The 17,531-nt window shown below is 40.9% G+C and overlaps 1 protein-coding gene across 8 annotated transcripts in view; it reads left to right on the top strand.

The window, feature by feature from the left end:
- RAB27B (RAB27B, member RAS oncogene family) overlaps positions 1 to 17,110 on the top strand; it is a 36,402-nt gene extending 19,292 nt beyond the window's left edge. For 5 of the 8 annotated variants that reach the window (XM_045020356.1, XM_045020349.1, XM_045020354.1 and 2 more), the window contains exons 2-6: positions 7,135 to 7,306; positions 9,112 to 9,197; positions 11,230 to 11,333; positions 12,569 to 12,692; positions 15,756 to 17,110. In XM_045020356.1, the coding sequence (XP_044876291.1) occupies positions 7,154 to 7,306; positions 9,112 to 9,197; positions 11,230 to 11,333; positions 12,569 to 12,692; positions 15,756 to 15,945 (657 nt within the window). In that variant the 5' untranslated portion in view covers positions 7,135 to 7,153 and the 3' untranslated portion in view covers positions 15,946 to 17,110. The other 3 variants (XM_045020352.1, XM_045020355.1, XM_045020351.1) reach the window with 3 other exon arrangements.
- Positions 17,111 to 17,531: the final 421 nt, after the last annotated feature.

Here is a 17,531-nt window from a genome sequence, read left to right on the forward strand (position 1 = left end):
TAAATGGTTTTCAGTGCTCTATTCTGCCTGATCGAAGATTCAGCTCTGTAAACCAAGGCCAAAGTGGGCTTATGAGCCTCTAATAAGTGGCTCAGAATAGTGGACTACACCTACTGTGGTGCTCTGTCCTCAGGACTGGCTCTACCATTTTTGCTGCCTCAAGCAGGAGGAAAAAAAAAAAAGCCGCCTGGACTGCCAAAGCACGCGCGCATACACAAAAAAAAAAAAAAGCCACCCGGATTGTGCTGCCCCAAGAATGGATGGAATGCTGCCCCTTAGTATGTGCTGCCCCAGGTATGTGCTTCCTCTGCTGGTGCCTGGAGCTGGCCCAGGGTGTAGTACACAAAATTTGTACACAATAGGTGTCGAGTACACAAAACCTCTACTTGAGTTTGTGAAGGAATAATGGCCACTCCCAAGTTGCCTTTCTTTGCTTTATCTAATAGGTGACATGAGATTATGGGTGTAAAGAACAGTACTCCAGGCCATGTAATTCTGCTCCATATTTTGAATGCGTGCTGGATGAGAGAAACTCTATGTGGAATCTCTTGTCATGCAATTGGCTTGTTGTACTCTGGCAAGAACTAGAATGATCCAGTGAATTTTCTGTCCTCTCTCTGCAGTGTACAGAACACAGACAGCTTGGTGTCTCCTTTGAATAGACTGTCACAAAAGCTGACGCTGCTAGACGTAAAAATTCTTTTGATCTTTCCAAAGTCAGAAGATGCCAAATGGCCTCTTGCAGTCGCTGGGCTGCTTTGTATTTGTCAAAGAGCACGTATGTAGGCGAAACTGTATTGTATTCGGGAAGCTCTCACAGCCATACAGATAACAAATGAAAACACATTGAATTTCAGGTTGGTCAAAATTTGTTAGTTAAAGCAAGCTGGCACTTCCTTATTCATGTACCAAGGGCAATAGATTCTGTTCTTATCGAAACTACTGGAATTACATTGGTGCAAATAGGAGTATCTGAGCACAGAATTCGACCCAGGGAATCCAGCTCAGATGCCATGGTGATGCACGCAATACAAGAGTTTGAATAGAATAGAACCTCTTCTACACTAAGGATTCACTAAACCCCATTCATAAGGAAGCAAAAGCTTTTACTTATGAAGAGTACAAAGATTGAGAGGCAGTGTAAAATGGCTTGCACATACATAGTCTTTCATGTCATGATCTCAAAGCATTTTACAAAAGTAGGTATGTACATATTGTTACCCCTATTTTATTTATCAGCCTCTTAAGGGATTGCCAACCTGATTCAAAGTAAAAATAAAAAAATCCCACATTGTATTTACTATAAAAGTAAGAATAAAACATATCTGATAACAATAGGCCCATATCATTTGTGCATGTTAGAGAGGTTGATGGAGCAGACCACAGGGAATGGGGAACAAGATTTCCTTTGCTTTAGATTGCAATAGAATTTTCAATGCCTTGTGACCCCCCCCCCCATTTGCCTTTTGGGACCCCTGTGGGTCATGGCCTTTGAGCTGAGGAACATTGTTACAGATAGTTTCCCTGCTGCTTTAAATACCCAAGATAATGCAACCAGTCCTTAGCAGAACTTGGAATGCAATCCAGGTCCACTGAATCTCAATTCACCCCTGTTTTCACTGCTAAACTATGGTGCCTCAAATTTGAAGTTGATGCTAATCTGAAGATTTGATTTTTTTATTCTTTTTTTAATTTGTCAGATTTGGGACAACAGCCAATGTTTAATTTTCATAAGTGCTTCTTTGAAAGAACAGATGGTTCACATGTTCACCATCTTGCAAAACTGCAGTTTCTTAGCCATCAGGCACATACGCTAGTGTAGTATTGACCAATTAAGAGTTCACGGTCTGGTTGCAGGACTCTCTGGGCTTGCATCCTGCAAATTAACCACAACAGAGGGCTAGTTGGGACCCCAATTGTTAAGAACTGTGATCATCTCTTTCCCCAAACCAGTAAGAGCCATGGCTACTAATAAATGGCACTTGATCTTTGCATACCACCCTCATGCTTTCACCACACTGGGTCCTGCTGCCCAGGACCTGCTGTGGTTATTCATTAGTACAGAAAGATGCTAGACCTTGTAGTGTACATCTGAATTGCTCAGGCAGGAACCAGTGCCACCGAGTGCTGCATCTTTTCCTGTTGCTTGGGGTAGAGTTCCTGGTATTGAGGTTGCCATCAGCATAAGGAGAGAGAGCAACTGAATGAATAAATAAAAGTGGCAGGGAGAAGTATGATGAAGTAACTAATGTACCTCCTAGTTCTGGGCAACCATGTCCAGCAACTCAGGTTACTGCAAAGAAAGCAAAAGAGCAATTTCAACGAAGGGCAGATAAGTAATTAACCTTAGGAACAATTTACCGAGGATCGGGGTGGATTCTCCATCACTGGCAATTTCTTAAATCAAGATTGGATGTTTCCTGGAAAGAGATGATCTAGGAATTATTTAGGGGGAAAAATCTATGACCTGTTAGACAGAAAGTCGGACTCGATCACAATAGTCCCTTTTGGGCATGGTTTGTATGAAAAGAAGAGGAGAATCAGTCAGCTCCTATGAATATTCTTGATGTTGACCTCAAATTCTATAACTAAAGCTGTACAAAACTAGTACACATAGCACTTTGGAGATTTACTGTACTACTTTTATGATGATGATTCCTGGCATACTGTAGTTCCTGTCCTGCTTTGGAGAATAATGCTTCTGTTGGCTTCGCAACCATCCTTTCCTCTCTGCTGAAGCTGTATTTGGGTTCCCCAAATAAACTCTGCCAACCTGCAAAGGCCCTGCTGTGTAAGTAACAAGATTAGACCGCTGTTGTGTGGGGCAAAGGAAGTCCCTCAGAAGTGTTACTGTTGCAGCTCTTTGGTTCTAAGAGCATCTGCTCAGTGCAAGCTGAACAGGCCTGGCAGATCTTGTTCAATGGTTCTCACTCTTGCATGACTCTGTGCTATCCTCCTATAAATTAATGATTTAAATATTCGTAGCAGAGGTGTATGATGATGCAGCTTCCATAGATCTAGTCCATTGTTCTCTTTAGACATAGAAACACAACATTAAATTCTGAGCATATATATTATAAATGATAGTTGGTTTTGTGTTAACATTACCTATTTGGAGTCTATGCAAAATTTTTACCTACCTTCAATACCTGAATAACTTACCATATGTATACACACTCCCTAAGCAAGTAACTACCTGAACATATGACTTTCCTCATGCCATTCCCAACCAGTAACAAGGTTTTAGTTTAATAAATACTGTTGGCTTAATCATTTTTGTTCTTTTTGGCAGGGGAACGTAGAAGGAGAAGCGGGAAGGTAGGGAGTCGAGCTGAGTGAACTATTTCTGTTTGGGTACTGTGACGTTATCTGACTAGAATATGACCATGCAAATCCTTGTTGCTACCACTGTTGTATAATTGCAATGAATCTTCTATAAAGTGTGACGCATAGCTTGCAAGCTGCTTAACCCTTTCTGGCCAATTGACCCAGATTGAACCCTTAGACATTTTGGTAGATAATATTTTGTGGTTTTGTGTGTTTACATATATATTGTTAGAAGTTAACAATGTAATGAAACAGTCCCTGTCTGTACTGTGTTCTGTTAATTCAGGTTTCAGAGTGGTAGCCGTGTTAGTCTGTATCAGCAAAAAGAGAGAGGAGTACTTGTGGCACCTTTAGAGACTAACAAATTTATTTGGGCATAAGCTTTTGTAGGCTAAAACCACTTTCCACTTCATCAGATGCATGGAGTGGAAAATGTGCCAGCAGTGTCCCTATGTACATGGACACAAATCAGATGTCAAGAATTATAACATTCAAAAACCAGTTGAACACTTCAACCTCCCTGGACATGCAATTACAGACCTAAAAGTCGCAATTCTTCAAAAACAGACTCCAACAAGAAACTGCAGAACTGGAATAATTGCAGACTATTCAAGCCTAATTTAATGGTGTCCAGTTTGTTGCATTTTGATTTGGTCATTTTAGGGTGCTTCTTGGCTTTTATACAGGCCAATTCCAAAATGGAATGTCATTTTGAAATGAAATATTTTGACATTTTTGAATGTCACTTTTTTTTAAATTATCCAAAACTATTTGAATTCAGCACCAATCCAAGAAATACTTCAGTTTATCCAAAATCTATATTTTTAAAGTTTAAAAAAACCTTCATACTAAAAATTTCACTCATCTCTAGCATACACCACTTGAAATCTACATGACAGACACATTCTGTCCATATAACCATGCCAAAGAGTAAACTTGGCTTTAGATGTGTTCTTGCATTTAGTAGTGACCTTTGGACAATTGCTTACTGAAATTTAACTTTAAATCATGGAGTAGCAAAATAGACCACTCCTACCTATGTGCATAAGTATAGCACTGATCGTATCATCTGATCATGTACAGCAGTTGAGCTCTGAGATGGAGTCCTTTTTCCTGTTGATTGTCTCCTTTGATCTTGAAGATACAAATTTATTTCTTGTATTTGGAAAAGGAAAACACTCCCCCCCCCTTCCCCCCAGGATTTTGGAACATGAAGGTAAATTCGGTTTTTAAGCTAAGATGAATTTTCTCTCACACCCTCCCATGAAGCATTTGTAGAACAGGCCACACCACTTGTACAATACAGAGGAGTTTACAAAGCCATTTGTAGGAATAAACCAACAATCTAGAGGAATGTTTTGATTTTAGCCTGGAAGGCCTATTGCATACCAAATCATCAAGAGAAAAGGATGCCATTTTCCTCTGTTACCCAGTTACGTTCTAAGTGATGTGAAGAAGACTTAGTTTGTGTCTGACTTTCCTACAGCATTGGTGATTTTTAAACAGTGTAAACCTTAGCAAGTGGGAGCTTCTTCAGTGTGAAGATTGAGTACAGATGGCATATTCTTTGAACAATTAATAGGATTATTATTGTCTATAGGATTAGAGGAATTTAAAGAACATGCAACTACATCTGCATTACCCTTTTTTTTTCCTTTACAGTAAAATAGTGGGTTGACGAGAAGCTTGTATCCCTAAGTTTTGGTGGTTATCCTGTGGGTACCAGAAGGTACCTCTCTATTCTGTCTGTGGCACATCATAATCTAGTCCAGGGGTTCTCGGACTTCACTGCACTGTGACCGCCTTCTGACAACAAAAATTACTTCTCAACCCCACGGGGGACCGAAGCCTGAGTTCCGCCGTCCCAGGTGGTAGGGCCAAAGCCTGAGCCCCAGTGCCCTGGCTGGAGTGGGGGTCAAAGCCAAAGCCCCAGGGCTTCAGCCTGAGGCAGGGGGCCTGTAACCTGAGCCTTGCTGCGCAGGGCTGAAGCAGTGAGCACCAGCAAGTCTAAGCCAACCTTAGCGAGCCCATTGAAACGGGATCGTGACCCACTTTGGGCTCAAACAGCAGGTCAGGAGAACTGCTGGTCTAGTCTCTTGTGGGCTGTAATACTTTGGTATAATGTTGGTTGATGGGTTTAGTGTGCGGGTGCTGCGTGGGGGTGGTGGCCTGTGACATACAGGAGGTTAGAGTAGATCTGGTGGTCCTTTTGGCCTTAAATTATGACTCAATTGAGGTGTTTGAAAGTATAAGTGAAATTTTGTCCCAGCCTCCTCCAACTCACAAGATTTAAAAATTAGACTCGCTTTGGCCATGCTCTAAAACTTTTTCAAACTAGGATTTGAGTTCTTATGTTACATGGGCTAAAACAGGGTTTCTCAAACAGGAGTCGCTGCTTGTGTAGGGAAAGCCTCTGGGGGGCTGGGCCGGTGTGTTTACCTGCCCCATCAGTGGATCCCACTGGCTGTAGATCACTGCTCTGTGCCAATGGGAGCTGCTGGAAGCGGCAGCCTGTAAGTCCCTCAGCCCGCACCGCTTCCAGCAGCTCCCATTGGCCCGGAGCAGCAATCTCCGCGATCGGCCGGACCTGCGAACGCGGCAGGTAAACACATTGGCCCGGCCCGCCAGGGGCTTTCCCTACACAAGCAGTGACCCCAGTTTGAGAAACCCTGGGCTAAAACCTAAAACTAAAGGCTTCCTTCCTCTACTCTCTTCCTATGTAAACATTTTAGACCATCTTGAGTACAGACAATAGCAATTAATTAATTCAGTCAAATTAACAAAAGTTGTTTTAAAGTTAAGTATACTAAGAATTCATTTGTTGAACCCAGTTATACTTCTGGCTTTAAAGAATTAGACAACTTCATAGAGCCGGGGCAGGCAAACTTTTTGGCCTGAGGGCTGCATCGGGTTTTGGAAATTGTATGGAGGGCTGGTTGGGGGAGACTGTGCCTCCCCAGACAGCCAGGCATAGCCTGTCCCCATCCCCTATCTGACCCCACCCCACACTTCCTGTCCCCTGACTGTTTCCCATCCAACTCCTTCTTCTCTTATTCCTGACTATCTCCTGCTGCCCCTATCCACCCCTCTCCTTCTCCTTCCTGACTGCCCCTCCAGGACCCCTGCCCCCATTCAACCCCCCTGTTCCCCACCCTCTGACTGCCCCAATCCCTATCCATACCTCTGCCCCGACCACCACCCCAAACTCCCCTGCCCTCTATCCAACCCCCCCCAGCTCCCTGCCCCCTTACCACACTGCCTGGAGCACCGGTGGTTATCAGCACGGTGCTCCAGGCTGGAGCCATCCATGCCACCGCACAGCACAGAGCACTGGGTCAGGCCAGGCTCTGCTGCTGTACTGCCCTGGGAGCTCATAGCCCACTGCCTGGAGCATTGCGCCAACGGCGGGGCGAGCTAAGGCTACGGGGGAGAGGGAACATCAGGGGAGGGGCCAGGGTCTAGCCTCCTGGGGCAGGAGCTTAGGGGCCAGGCAGGAGGGTCCTGTGGGCTGTAGTTTGCCCACTTCTGTCATAGAAGATAGGTCCATGAGTGGCTATTAGCCAAGATGGTCAGGAATGCAACCCCAAGTTCTGAGAGTCCCTGATTCTCTGATTGTTAGAAGCTGGGACTGGACAACAGGGGATGGATCTCTCAAAATTGCCCTGTTCTGTTCATTCTCTCTGAAGTATCTGACATTTGGCCACTGCCAGAAACGAGATACTGGGGTAGTTGGACCATTGGTCAGACTCAGTCTGGCTGTTCTTATGTTTATCACCATTTTAAAACCAGTTCTTCCTCTCTCTGCAGGTTCATAAAGATCAGCACTATGACTGATGGGGACTATGACTATCTGATCAAACTCCTAGCCCTGGGGGATTCTGGGGTTGGGAAGACAACATTCCTTTACAGATACACGGACAACAAATTCAACCCAAAATTCATCACAACAGTAGGAATAGACTTTCGGGAAAAACGTGTGGTAAGTTTTTTCTCAAGTCATCAATGTCTTCACTTCTTCCAGTTTGCAATAGTGTTGAGAATGTGCTTTACGTTAATGTATAGCATTCCTCTTACTAAAAGGTTTAAGGTGTGTTGAGAATGCCTTTTCAGCTTTAGTTTCTAGCTTGAGTCCTGTCAAAATTAGAAGCGAGTGAGGGAGAAGCTGTTGCCCTCAGATGGCTACCTGGTATCCTAGTGGGGTATTATCTATTTACATTAGCACCAAAGGCCTCCAGTGGGGCCCCTTGTGCTTAGCTAGCTGATGTACACATTACAGAGACCGCTTCTGCCACAAAATAGTTTGCGGCCTAAAGAGAGAAGGTGACAGGAAAAAATAGAAGGGGAAAGAGCACAGCAAAAGTGTCTTGCCCAAGATCACATGCCAGGTAAATAGTAGAACTGGAAGTAGAACCCATGTCTTCATACTCCTGCCCAATGCTCAGTCAACTAGATCTGGGGTTGGCAACCTTTTTGGCACGCGGCCCGTGAGGGTGATGCGCCGGCAGGCCACGAGACATTTTGTTCACATTGATCGTCCGTAGGCACAGTTCCCCGCAGCTCCCAGTGGCCACAGTTCACCGTTCCCGGCCAATGGGAGCTGCAGGAAGTGGCAGCCAGCATGTCCCTGTGGCCCATGTCACTTCCTGCAGCTCCCATTGGCTAGGAATGGTGAACCACGGCCACTGGGAGCTGCGGGGGGCTGTGTCTGCAGTTGGTCAATGTAAACAAAATGTATCATGCCCCGCCGGTGGATTTCCTTGGTGGGCTATGAGTCGAAGGTTGCCGACCCCTCAACTAAATACTGCCTCCCAAGGTGTCTATAGCACAAACTATTGACTTCTTTGACTCACTTTAGTAATGTGGTTGTAGATTGAACTATCTTCATGCCTCCTATAGGTGGCCCTTTCAGGCTACAGTTCTACACTTGTAGAACAGAGTGGGTACTGTGGTGTATTTGTTCCTTAATGTTAAATGGAAGATAACAATCTTCCATGCTGTCAACGTGATTCCTTTCATGTGTACTAACATTCATTGCCACTGTTTTTAATAGAACACAACTATTGTGCATATCAACAAACCTTGACAAAAATGGATTTTTATTTATTTATTTTTTTAATTGCACAATGTAGGAAAAAAAGTTCTGCCTTCAGATAATTCTCTTTGCTTGCTTGAAGCACAATAGCAATCATAATAAAGCATGGGATCAGAAATCTGGGCTCTGTTCCTAGTTCTACAACTGACTTGTTCTCTAATCTTGGATGTTAATACTTGCCTAACTCAAAAGGAAGTGCCTAAACTCACTAGGGTATGTAAAGGGCTTGCATGGTATTGCAAAGTGTTTTGGACGCATTAACCATAGCCAGAATGGAGCATTTACAAAAAGCAGGTCTTCAATGCACAGCAGACCATATTAAAGAAATTAAATGTAGGAGGTGATTTCAGCACATTTGTATACGGAGATGAGCAGAATCAGGGTCTAAATGACAGTATTAAGTATACCCAATCATCTTCAGAAGACAGTATTGGTTTTCTGGTTTTGAAATATTGTTTTGTGAGAGGCCCTTTGAAGTGGAATATTCGTGAATGTGAATCTCTGTAGCAAGTATAAGCTATATTTAATAAACCGACTTATTCTCCGTTTGTGTTTGAAGAATTTTTTGTTTCAGTACAGCACTATGTGCTAAGGGCAAAATTTTAGTAATAGGGAAAGACATTCATAAATTAAGCAAAAGACTTCTTGTGTATTGACTATACAATCAGCTGATTCTACTCTGTGTTTGTCAGATATACAATAGCAGAGGACCAAATGGATCTCCAGGAAAAGCCTTTAAGGTCCATCTACAACTCTGGGACACCGCTGGGCAGGAAAGGTAATGTACAGAGTTCAGGATCTCAAATCCAGTTAATCAGAATCCTATTATTATTTCTAAAATTTAGACAGGTGAGTCAGAAAACACTGATCTTCTGTCACAGATTTTGGTTTTGACAACAAATGAAAATCCACCTCTTGTTCCTGAAGGAGAATTTTTAAACTGTTGCAGTTTTGCTGTGATCATACTGAAATACTATATTCACTTCTTTTGTAAGCTTCCTCCAAGCTACCCTGGAGTAGCAGTAAAGTTCATGGTGGTTTGTTAGCATATAGTATATGGCTTGGCCTACTCTTGATTAAATATTGGCTGTGCCTAGAGACAGGAAGTGGGGAAAGGGAGGGAAATCAGTCATGTAACAGGAAACAGTATTGGGGCACTGGAGTGGGAAACAGCCTAAAACAACTCATTAGATGGAGAAAGGGAAACCATGAGTACAAGCTGTCTTCATGCTTCTAAAAGCAACCTGAAAGCACTGAAGGAAAATTGCTTATGGCAAAATTCAATGGATAGGAGAACAAAATCAGACCTGAGGAAAACAAGTGCAACTGCATTGTCTGTGGCTTTGTCACCTTTGTGTCGCTTCCACACCTGGAAAGACTAATTTTGGTTTCAACCACCATGATTCCCTTTCAAGCCCTCCTGAAGCACATAAGCTCTGTACCCTAGACCTCCCTTGAGAGAGGTCACAAAATAAATGACTGGCGAACAAGGAACTGGATGCATGCTAAATGTCACAGCTAAAGCACCTATCCCTGTGTCCATAGTCTATGTGGTCTAAATTATAAGTTCCTCAAGGTCTTCATACTTCATACTTTTTTTTGTAGATCGCAAACACACTTACAGTGGCGCTATATTAAAATTGGCCTCTATTAAGACACACCTATTTTTCTGATTTGAACCTGTCCCATTGTCTCTTTGACAACCACATTTAGCTATACTGTATAAAAGGCATCACTTCTACAAAAGAGATCTTATAGTAGCACTCATGCAGCTAACTTGTGTGAGGTTTCCCAATGACGTGTGTGGCTCTCTTCCGCAGCAATAGTTTGCTTTAATTTTGATGCATGTGCCCTGGGTATCTATCTACCACATCTGCTACTGATAGATGTGCCAGATTATGTGGTGGCTTAAGACAGAGCACCAAATTCCATTTTCTGTTTTCTAGCTCTATATGAAAGTTTCTTAATGTGTTTGGTTTCCTAATTTATTTGAGACTCTGGCTTGTAGTCCTGTGGCAGCAAACTGGGGCTATATTTTGGGTGCTGGGTCCATGGCTTTGTGGAAAACCTGCAAAACGTTTGGTCTTTGTGCATTCAGAGATGACTCAAGTTTCATTTGAGCTCAGCTTGTCAACCACAGGTAAATCAGGGCCTCTGTAGATGAGCTTCCCAGTAAACTGTTTTTATTCTAAACTATGATTAAATGGCCAGATACTTCTAACATGGAAGAGATGAAAGGTGGTGGTTAACCATCAGTTTCCTCACAATACTCTTATGTTCATCAGTTGAACCGATTTTGTGTCCCAGTGGTTAGGGATGCACTCAATGCATATGTATTCTTGTGATTTAAAAAGCAACATGTTAATTTTTAGGCTAGTCCAAAGAACAGAGAATTTGAACTAGGAAGGTGGTCGTTGGCAACATAACATTCTCACACATCTAAGCATCCTCTGGTAAATTACACCCACTTTGATAAGTAACTACTGATAGCTACGATAAACCTAGCCAAAAGGAGGGGCCACAGGCTTTTGACTATTATGAGAACATTTGACTGATAAATTGTGCAACTTCTCTGGGTTTGGATTTTATTTTTTTAAAACTGCCTGTTGCAAAAGAGATTCAGTAAAGCGTGGTGTTTTTTTTGTTTTGTTTTTTTTGTTGTTGTTTTTCCCCCTTGTATCTCCCCTTTGATGGATGGTGGGGTTTTTTTTGTTTGTTTGCTCCAGTAAGTCATTCACTAAAAATGATTACCTAGTAATTTTAGAGGTCATTCTGTGTTAACAGAGCTGCGTATTTGTTCCTTCCTTCAGATTTCGAAGTCTCACCACAGCATTTTTCAGAGATGCCATGGGCTTTTTATTAATGTTTGATCTCACCAGCCAACAGAGCTTCTTAAATGTCAGAAACTGGATGAGTAAGTAAAACAGAACAGCTTGCATGTTTCCGATAACTAGCAGCTTCTTGTGTTTTTTAGGATACTGTATATTGCATGTTTCCATTTACGTAATGTTAATTTCAAAGAGTGGTCCGACATTTTTCAGGTGGTCATAAACCTATGGCTTGGGTAGGTGGGCTCTGAAGTCGCAGCTCTGGAAAATTACATAAACTTGTGCTTTGCAGAATGCTCTGAAGTTTAACATCTATTTCTCTGGCCTTTTCTGGGATGGGTTGGAGGTTGTGTGAAGAGGTTTGTGGTGATCAATTTATGGGTGTGTAATCCTGTCCAGTACTGGTTAAGGTATTATAGTGGAGGAAAAAACAACATGCAAAGGTGACCAGACTTAATTTCAGGTTCTGTATAATTCAAACTTGTTAGTTTACTAACAACCAACTTCAGCGTGCTCGTTGGGAGTATTCTGGCCTGTGTGTACAAGAACAACACTGTGAAAGGCAATATGGGAATACAAATAAATCTCTTCATAGCAAGCTATAGCTTTATTAATAGAGATAACAATAGCCATACTCCCACTTCAGTCCGGTATTTGGCTACTGAAAAGTTAATGCATTGGATTCTATCTGCTTCAGTGGTTCCTTTGCCACACTGCTCCTCTAAATTTCTTCCACATATTAATATATACTGCAGCTACTCATCTTTTCTTACCCCCAATTTTTGACATAAGAGAAGATAAGCGTAAGGAAATTACTTAAATATTGAAACCAGTGGATCTACATAGTTATATCTCAGCTGAAGATTTGGCCTCAAATTTCTAAATAACTGCTTGTGAAAAGCATTTGGAATTTATTTCTGTGATCTCCTAATGGGTTTCTTTGAATAGGAAAATGTCTGTCCGTACTAAAGGAAACCTAACCAAAATGTACTGATGTCTATTTGTAGACTGAAGTACTGTATGTAGAACACATTTTTGCATTTAATTCTCCTCCTTTTTCTCTAGGTTGTATGGAGGGGAAGTGAATAATTCACTGGAAATAAATTCCTAATCACATCTGTTCCATTTTCCCCTGTAGAAAATTACTTTAATGAGCCAATGTATTATGAAATGTCCATATGGTACAATAATTCATTTTGTTTGTTTGGTGGGTTTTTGTTGTTGTTGGGTGTGGTTGTTGGTTTTTTTTTTTTTTTTTTTAAATCTTGGCCTTTAGTGGCATTTCAATACTTTTTACTCTAGGTTTGTGGGGTTTTTTTAGGTCAACTGCAAGCCAATGCATATTGTGAGAATCCTGATATAGTATTACTTGGTAACAAGGCTGACTTATCAGATCAGAGGGAAGTCAATGAGAGACAAGCACGAGACCTTGCAGATAAATATGGGTAAGTAAATTGTGATGGAAAATTTAGCTGATTTCTACATCAGTGTAATGTTTTTAAAACCTAAATGGCCACCATGCCGTTTTGAAATTTTGGGAAACCAGTTAGATTGGTTAGAGATTTACAAACATTGATATGCTATAGAAATTAGTCTGGTGTCCAAAATCTTCTCCAGTGCTGCCCACCCTGTCATGCTTTGAAATGAGTAGTCCACATGTTTCCAAGTTTGATAAGTTAGATAACACTGTAGAAGATGAATCGTGTTATAGCATATTGATGCTTAAACAAAATATAATTACTACAGAGCTACATTCTAATTCAGCTGGTTAGTCCTGAAAACTAGGACAAAAAGTGTCAAAAGCATATGCCCTAAAACTCTCTGAGAAGGACTGCATGGCTAAAGAGACTGGTAACATGCTGTACCCTTCATGATTGCACCTAGTGTCCACAAGATCTTACAAGTGGAGAGTGTAACGCACTCATGGCCTCAACTCCTTTTCTATTGGACAATTTAGAATTGTCATATTTTGCATGATCACGCCCTGTACTATTTTTTATTTTTATTTTTTTTTAAGATGAGCAATGATTAATACAAGAAATGCCCTCTTCTAATTACAGTAAATTTGGTTAGAATTTTGGGGATTCATAGCATGAACATTTTATTAAAACTAACTCTTACATTGTTTGAACTGCCTGCTAAACTCAGAAAATAGCTCTGAGTGTGTCTCATTAAATAGATAAAAAACATCATTTTTCCCCCCGAACTGATTCACTAGGGCTTAATGTGGCTATTCACAGAGAATTTGAGCCAAAAAAGATGAGGAAAGTTGAGGGACTACAACAAGCAATCAGACAAAAAATTCTTATTTAGATACACGAGAAGTAGAAAACCTAAGAATTGTCCTTAGTCAATTAAGGAGTAAGGACACTGCAGAGAAGTGAAAGGACTGCATCAACTTGCATAAGAGTATTTGGGGGAGATCAATGAGATATTAGCAAAGATTTGAGGGGTCAAAAGTGGGGGCACTGGAGCAAATTGCCCTCTAGTTCTGTTGCTTTTTCTAACACGTAAAATGATCATTCTTCTGAATTCCAGGTTAGATTTAAGAATGAGGCGGCTAAGCTGCGTGCATAAATAGACAATCTCTTTGAAATAGCCACTCGACTGGGGAGTAGCAAATGTTGTACCTATCTTGATTTTTATTTTTTTTTTGAAAAAGCATTGTTCATATTTTAGATCAGTATTGCTTATTCATAATCGGGTAAACTGGTTGAAACTCTAATCAAAAGCAATAGAGTTGTAAACTCCCTAGAACATGATGGTATAATACAGCTTGGCTTCTGTAAAGGAAAACTCTGTCTCATCTCTAAGGATTCTATGCTTGTCCACAAAACAGTGGAGAACCAGTTGCCCCGACACTTTGACAAGGGTATTTTGAAAAAGTCCTTCAAAAGAGATTATTAAGGAAACTAAGTTGTCAGAGTGACAGTTTGTTGCTCGTGACCATTCTGGATCTCAGACAGAAAATGAAGTAAGAATTAATAGTATACTTCATAGCAAAATGTGAAGAGTAGTACAACTCCCTATTCCATAATAGGGCGGCACTCTTTAATTGATGATTACATGTTCTGAAATGCAAGTTCATTCACATTGAAAGGGATAATTTGAACTACTCATACGTACTGCTGCACTCTAAATGGACTGTAACAACTCAAAAGTGAACTGGTAATAATGGGTGACCATGCAGTGGGAACTTCTGCTTGCTGTTGCTGTTTGACAGCTGATGCAAAATACTAGAATGCACAGAGAACGAGAAGAAAGCAATACTGAAAATATACTGCTGTTACATAAACTAATGGTGTGCACCCCTCCCCCCGCCCCAGAATGCTGTGTTCAATTTTGGTCATTCATCTAAAAAAGAAAGGGATTTGTGAGGTAGACAATAATGATCATAGGGAAGTTTTTCCATCTTTCTGAAGAGACTAAACTCCTCTCTGAAAAGATTAGGTGTGTGTGTGTGTACATGTGTAATATAATGTGTGTGTGTGTGTGTGTGTTAAAAATCCTTGTGGCCACTCCTGCTTACCTGTTCTCCATATGCGTTCCATTAAAATCAAAAGGCAACAATTTAAAATCTGTAAAGCAGGAATCTACCTGTGGAACTCAGACACAGGATATCCGAGGCAAAGATCATACTGTCCACAGCTATATTAAACAGAATCCAAAAACAAAACCTTCAAATAGAAATTAAAACCCTCTTGCTCCCCACAGGAAAAATTTTATACTATCTCATTATGGGTCACCTTCTCCATAACCATCTAGTAGATAATTGTTGCACCTTTTTCCTGACGCTCTGATAAATGCTTCTGTTGGAGATAGACCACAGGTCTATACTGATATGGCATTTTCCATGTTCCTTGAGAGTTACTGTAGATGCAGACAGTCTTCACTTTCCACCCAGAAACTTTTGGTGACAGAAAATGGACTGCTTGTGAATAGAAGTATGAAATACTTCAAATTTGAAGTACCTGCAAGATCTGCAGTTCTGAAGCCTGGAAATCCCATGTTGCCAAATATTGAGGGAGGGTGACTGTAGAAATTTAACTGGAAATGCTCCTGAATTCACTAAACAGTGATAGTCAATACTTCTGTTTCCTGTTCCATCTCTCTATGAGCAGGCACTGCAGTAGTTCTTCTTTACAGAACTTTGGAAAAAGTAAACTTTTATGAAGGCCTGTTTCTTTCAGCTGTAGTTTATGCAAATGCTGCCATTCTGGTTTGAAGCCAGAACTTCCAAGTTAAAACTGGCAGTTGGTTCAAGATGCAAAACTTACCTTGATATTAATACCCATTTCCCCCAACCCTCTATGTTAAAGATCTGGGGTTTTGTTCAGCCCACTTAATGCAATAAATTCCAGCCAGATTTGAATTCCAAAACTCCCTATCCCCCACCAAGAAAGTTTGTTCAGGGGTGCTTGGATCAAGAGTTTTGCTCTGGGGCCTATCTCTCATTTTAAGCCCTTTCTAATGAGCTTTTTAATTTTTTTTCATATCCTACATATTAGCATACCATACTTTGAAACAAGTGCAGCTACTGGGCAAAATGTGGATAAAGCTGTGGAAATGCTCCTGGACTTGATAATGAAGCGCATGGAACAATGTGTTGACAAGACACAAGTATCTGACACAGCCAATGGAGGAAGCTCGGGGAAGCTAGATTCAGCAAAGCCAGAGGAGAAAAAGTGTGCCTGCTAGACTTCACCTCTAAACTGTGAGAACCAATACGAATATTTAATCTGAAAATGGCTGATTTACTACTAAATTCAAATCTGGCCATGCACAGAAACAAAGCTGTCTTGTTTGGGTTTTTGTTCTTCTCCAGAGAACTGAGTTTTCAGAGAGGCTTCTGTGCTGGAACTAATATTCCTGATATGGCACCATGGAAGATCTAAAAGAGCCCTCATCTTTATCTTAGTACAATCAGGCTAGAAAATGTAAGAGATGTTCCCTCCTTCCTTGGAAGGAGAAAAAACTATAGTGGGGGGAGGGGAGGGAAATAATTAAACTGGATATTGTGATAAACTAAAAAGGGGGTACTTTGTTAGGTCTCTGTTTTAATTGAATCTTGCTTCTTTATACTACTTTGTATTTACATCACAGACTATAGATCTGCTAAAGTGGAGATATGAGTAAAGAGAACGTTATGTGGTGTATTACTTGCGCAAAGGAAGCAATGGTGTGACTGATTAATAAGCTAGTGTGTGAGGAGAAAGGGGTGGAGGCTGCTTTTTTTTTTTTTTTTTAAATAAAACCAGGGAAACATGCAACATTATTTATGTTGCTAGTAAATAATCAAGCAGGGTTTGGAGGGGGATAGGGAGAAGACACTCACTCACTCACTCACTCACTCAAATTCCACCACTACATAGAAAAGTGGCAACACTTGCTGTTTGAGGCCAGCAGAATGCATTTCATGGTGTCTTGCAAATTTCACCACAAGCAAAAGCACTCTTGCTAGTCAGAAAAATTCAGTGTTCGACAGCAGAAAACAGGCTGTGTGCATCAGGTATGGCGTGCGAGGGGAATTGTGAAAATGGTGTCACTGTCTATAAAAGAGTTGCAAAAATTGTATAGCACTTACTGATTCTCTAAGAAGTTATTCAGTTGTTGACTGGGAACTCACCACCTGCCATGATTTTGTGATGTTGCCAGTATGCTTTTGCTTTCAAATGAGCACAATTTTTGCATATAGAAAGTGGACCCTCCTTGTGAAATATTTCTGAGGTGGGGATTTGGAATGCCAACATATTAAATGTGATCTAACACTAGATAAAATGTATTGTATTGTGTAAGCCTATACAAGTGGGGTGGTATGGCAGGTAATTAGAAGACACCACCAGTTGCATTAAAAAGTAAAGCAGGAAGGTAAAAGGTGAGTAATTTTTTGTATTGTCTCAGTGTGGCTGAGAGAAGGAATGAGAGAGTTCTTCTACAACAGTATATGTCTCTCCTCACTGGCTTCTCTTTTAAAAGCAAAGAGTACAAGAAGATATTTAGGGTTTACTTCTATTAAATAGGTAAGGATCTAACAACATGTTCAAAGGGACTTGATGAATTTGTACTTCCAGACTCATTTTTAAAAATCACTCCAGGGAAAAATGTTTCACAGAAGAGCTCTACCAAAGAGCAAAACTAAATTGGTTGGTTGGGTTGGGGGAGATTTCCTCTGCTTTAAAATTAAATCAAATGTGAGGTTTTCAGTTTTAGTTTTTGAAGTACTGTGATTTTTTTTTTTTTTAACCAATTAAGCTTAGTTTGTGGACTAGCCACCTGGTATCTTA

The sequence above is a fragment of the Mauremys mutica genome, chromosome 6 (genome assembly GCF_020497125.1).
Source record: "Mauremys mutica isolate MM-2020 ecotype Southern chromosome 6, ASM2049712v1, whole genome shotgun sequence".
NCBI lineage: Eukaryota > Metazoa > Chordata > Testudines > Geoemydidae > Mauremys > Mauremys mutica.